At 37.0% G+C, this 5,020-nt stretch overlaps 1 protein-coding gene across 1 annotated transcript; it reads right to left on the minus strand.

Annotated features, from left to right (window-relative positions):
- Positions 1-610: 610 nt before the first annotated feature.
- On the minus strand, positions 611-3,715 carry LOC113467205. Its single transcript, XM_026823259.1, has 4 exons — positions 3,352-3,715; positions 2,164-2,277; positions 1,596-1,628; positions 611-700 (listed from the first exon to the last, which is right to left on the minus strand). Exons 1-4 carry the CDS (start codon positions 3,457-3,459, stop codon positions 611-613), a joined length of 345 nt encoding a protein of 114 aa, XP_026679060.1. The 5' UTR covers positions 3,460-3,715.
- Positions 3,716-5,020: the final 1,305 nt, after the last annotated feature.

The following is a 5,020-nucleotide window of genomic DNA, read 5'->3' on the forward strand; positions in this document are numbered from 1 at the left end:
ATGTAGGGGTACATAGATTATAACATGGACTTTGTTTCCTTTCATCACCAGAAATTGCACATTGCACCATGCACACTTCAAGTATATTTGCAAGAAAAAATTTCCATTACGGGCCAGCTAATAAATTTCCTAATTCGCAACCTACCATATTCCTAATTCGCAACCTACCATACCTACAGATTGCTGATCGCCCATTAAAGTAATTAAACTTCACTCGCTCGCTGTTGTGTTATTTTTTTATGCCATTATTGTAATATCCGAAGCAATTACAATGCACATTCTCATTGTATTAACTTTCATTCAGGCGAACCGTATTAAAATTACAACAGGTAAGAAACCTTTTCACTACTGGTCAAATTGGATTGGTATTGCTTTCTATTTTGATTATTGCTTTTGATGCCTCTTTGTATGATCTGGGTTTGACAGAGGGAACTGTAACTGCTAAGGTCTTATCGTCCCGAAATCGAAGAGAGAAGGAAGACAGGATAGGAGAAAGCCAGCTATTCCGAGAACGAACCTTATTCCTTCAGGATAAAATCCGCCCCGGGCGGGAATCGATCCCGCGGCCTAGCGCTTACAAGGCAGACGCGCTACCAACCAAGCTAACTATCTATACTGCCACCGCTGCCTCGTCCGTGGATGTGTTCTTACCCAACCAGAAGTGGATGTGTTGCTCCATCGTACCGTACACTTTGTAGGGCTGGAAAGTGAAAGCATCAGGCATTGAGCTTGGTTGCTTCGAATAATTAAGAGAGGTCGCTAAGCAAAATAGCATTGAAGTAGAATAGAATATGGTGCACGCTGAAAAACAGCAAGAATGAATTAGTTAAGAAAACGTTAGCAGTATGCTTATAATGGTAATGTTACAATAAAACGTAAGGAACTCTTAACCATTTTCCTACTGGATGATATTTTTAAGATTTTTAATTAGGCATGGCATTTTTAATACAGCCCCTCTTCCCCGACTTTGGTAGGTATTAACTTGACTACAGTGTGAAACTTCTTCTCGAAAGAAAATTCTGTTTCTGTAGTATACATACATACGTAGATGTACGGAATAATATCTACCTACCTATCTAGGTACCTACTGATAATACCGACTTTTTTTTTATTCTTCACAATATTACGATTATTGCACCGTACTGAACAACAACAATAGATAATAATAATTTTTGTTACTCGCTCGATCAGAACAATAGTAATTAATTTCAGATTTCATTATGATCCTGGTAATTACGTTACGTATGTTTCCTTGCATTGTTACTGACATGCAATTTTTCTGTCGTCCATTGTCCTGTATTTTGCGTCGAGAGAAGAATGCATCTTGGTGCACTCTTTGCTGTGGAATAATTACAGGACGTTCCTATCTAACTGAGCCATACTGCGTTTCATGCCTGTTATTAGATCAAAAAGGTTTTGCGGGACATTGAACCTCACACTTTACAGCCTGGATCAAAAATCAAAAGAGTCACAGACGGCGGTAAAGAGACCCGCGAGATTGTGCCTCCAACGGTTTGCTCTTTGTTCTTGAGAATCTTGACTATCTTGAGTAGATTGTAATCTTCTTATTGGCATAATTATGTAGGAAAGTTCACCTCCTTGCGAAGTAGAATAGAATATGGTGCACGCTGAAAAACATCAAGAATGAATTAGTTAAGAAAACGTTAGCAGTATGCTTATAATGGTAATGTTACAATAAAACGTAAGGAACTCTTAACCATTTTCCTAGGACAAACGGACAGACAGAAGGACAGACACACGGACCAATGGCTGAAACTCTGTATTTAGGCTCTAGGGACCTATAATCCTTCCTATAGGATAAGGAAAGTAAAAATGCTATCCTTAATGCTATCCCAAGTTTTCCCTGCGAGGCTATAAATCTTCATCTCCACTGAATGAATCTTTTGTGGCTTGCACTTGTGTTGACAGAACACCTCATCGGGGATTTTCTTCTCTGACGAAAAGCTTGCTCCAGCTATTGAGAGAACAATCGGAGCGAACTTTTTAAACCCATCCATTATTGGTGTCTTGCCTAGAGACATAGCCTAGGTATAAGTACATGTACTTTATGTCCCAACAATAGTGAAATAGTCTGTCGTATATGACGTCTTTTAGTTTTCTGAAATTCAATCCCGTTCTCGACTAGGGTTAGAGTAGACTTACCTCAACTCGCCAGATCAGGAAAGTTGTGAAGCTCGTGTTGATGTTGGCGAAGGCTGGATCAACCCCCGCGGTTGATGTTTCTGACATTTTGAATTTTCTGAACTTTTTCAAGCCCTGAAACAAAAATAATAAGGTAAACTTTTAGTAGGTATTTAGTATGGAGATAAGATGTCCAATTCTATGACTATGAAATTTAGACCTAGCTGATAAAGCGGTAGCAAGCTTTTCCATTATATCCTTTAAGTTTCTTCCTTCCCAATCAAGCAGGCCTAGGCGATGTTATTGCTAGAATTCTTCTTCGCCTTTTCCCACGTTCAGATGGGGTCGGCGTTTGTCGTCGGCCTCTCAATCAGCTTTTGAGTGATCACTTTGAGGCCAACTGGTTTTGGCTAAACAAAATTTTCCGAGTGGGATGCCCTTCGCTATTGATATAGCGTGAGGAAATTTGGGCTAGTCTTCTCCCTTTTTATAGTCCCCTAGCTGACGCTGATCTACTCTCTGTTTATAGTCCCTCAGCCAGACTGTTGTTATTGCTAGAATTAATTTCAGTTAAATACCGACTACAAATACGCATGTTTGGTAGTTAGCGGAAACCTATAGGTAGTGCCTTAATGTAGATAGTAGGTAAGGTACCTAAAATATTTATCTATTCTTTGTTATTTCAGATGAGATTTTCTTTGATTATTTCTGATGAACCTTGTCTTGATCCTTTTGTTTAGGTTTACGATACGGTGCAGCGGTTAAGGTACTTTTCCTCTTGAATATGCCTCCTATTGGCATTCGTTAGGCATTATTTAGTTTGAGGTGTACACTGTACAGCTCCTAATCTTCTAATAATGTTGATTCAGTTTGCGGGTTTGCGGTTTGTAATTTTGTGTTGCGGTCCTGAGCTGTCTTCAAGATTTTAATTTTTACTTTTTTTTAATCAAACTGAAGATTTTTAGGTATTTTAATGTGTAAGTACCTTGCGGTGATAACCTTGTTTTTTTTTTTAATATCTTTTTCTGTGATATTCTTGTTTTATATATATATAATTTTGCCTTATTTGTAATTTATGTAATTTAAGAGAAATTATTGTCCTCATTTATTTGGTGTCCTAAATGTGTTCTCAACTCCTCATTACTTAAATACCTACTTATCTAAATAAGTCGATTCAGAATGGAAAGTAGGAAAAAAAGGCTTACCTACCGAATTTCCCATTCTCGAGCCTTTCGAATGTTTGCCTCGCACCCGTCCAATTCGTAGTTGGATTTGAATATTAGCGCGATTTCGGAAAGCATAATTCCAGGACGGCATTTCACATCGACTGATCGGAATCTGCGGATTTGTTATCAAACTCTATGTGGAGTGTGTCGATAATTAAATTCGATTGTTTTTCTAGAATTTCTCTCTCATGAATCCGTCCCTTTCCATTCTGCATGTATATGATGGAGTATGGAGTTTTATTGATATTTGGATAATTGTATACTTGCTCTTGTTAAATGTTAAACTAGAGTACTTTTGGCACGTAGGTACTGCCAAAAGTTCGTACACATTAGGACAATGAGGCAATCATCAAAAATTGACATTTTCTTTTTTTTACATTTATGATTTATGATTATGATGTAACAAAGGTCTTAACTTTTTGGTAATTATGACAAATTAATATTGAATTTTAAAGATACTTTTACAGTTTTGTTTTCAGATTTGGATTTTTCGCAAAATTTTGCATTGGATTTAACCTTCCATCAGACGATTTGTCCCATATCGCATACTGTCTCACTAGTCACTATAGTAGGGAGTCACTCTATGATTTTCCATATCAGTACCAGCGTTGAACTACTGACTGTTCTGGTCTCCATTCGAACCAGAAGGTCCACCTATCAGAATGACCCTGGATATATCCGGAACCCGCACAGCACCTAATTCTTCCCGGAAGATTCATGTATTTCACCGGAACAATAGCCGACAAGGATTTTTCACGCCATGTTCCCATTCGTATCGCAAATCTTGTGACAGTTGTGACGTCAGAGGTTTCTATAAGTTTTCAAAAGTGTCTATAAGTTTTACATTTTTTACTGCCCCCTCTTTTTTTGACTTTTGGGGTATTGACGGAATGATGCCCGAGGGAAGAACGCCAAACGGCTTTTTATTTCCATCTCGTTACCTATAAGTTTTTATAATATCGCGATTGTGATGTCAGAGGTTTCTATAAGTTTTCAAAAGTGTCTATAAGTTTTACATTTTTTACTGCCCCCTTTTTATTTTTGACTTTTGGGGGTATTGACGGAATGATGCCCGAGGGAAGAACGCCAAACGGCTTTTTATTTCCATCTCGTTACCTATAAGTTTTTATAATATCGCGGGAATAGGTAACCTGAGCAAAAGAAGTAAGAAGCCTTTTTTTAAAAAATAATAGACGATAAATTATTAGACATTTAAACAACATGTAGTAACTTAGTAGTAGACAAAATGTCTACCTCATAAATATCAAGTACGATTAGCGATTAGGTATACCAGTAATAAACCTGTTCTCATTCTGAAATATTAAAATTCGTAACCAACAATAATAATTAGCACTCAGTTGTGCATTTGAACTACATTATGAATATTATGATCCTCAATCCTCATTAGAACAATTCAACCTTTATTTGTGTCAACGCAACACTTTTGTAACTCCAAGATTGTTGCCTTCTGCCATTTACCTTGAAGTAAGAAGCCTTTTTAAAAAAATAATAGACTATAAATTAATAGACATTTAAACAACATGTAGTAACTTAGTAGTAGACAAAATGTCTACCTAATAAATATCAAGTACGATTAGCGATTAGGTATACCAGTAATAAACCTGTTCTCATTCTGAAATATTAAAATACGT

The sequence above is a fragment of the Diaphorina citri genome, unplaced genomic scaffold (genome assembly GCF_000475195.1).
Source record: "Diaphorina citri unplaced genomic scaffold, Diaci psyllid genome assembly version 1.1 scaffold429, whole genome shotgun sequence".
Lineage (NCBI taxonomy): Eukaryota > Metazoa > Arthropoda > Insecta > Hemiptera > Psyllidae > Diaphorina > Diaphorina citri.

Coding starts and splice junctions, on each gene's coding strand:
- LOC113467205 (XM_026823259.1), bottom strand. CDS start 3,459: ATGCCGTCCTGGAATTATGCTTTCCGAAATCGCGCTAATATTCAAATC. Junction 2,278..3,351: donor GCTCGAGAATGGGAAATTCG/GTAGGTAAGCCT, acceptor TTTTTGTTTCAG/GGCTTGAAAAAGTTCAGAAA. Junction 1,629..2,163: donor TCCTGATCTGGCGAGTTGAG/GTAAGTCTACTC, acceptor GATGTTTTTCAG/CGTGCACCATATTCTATTCT.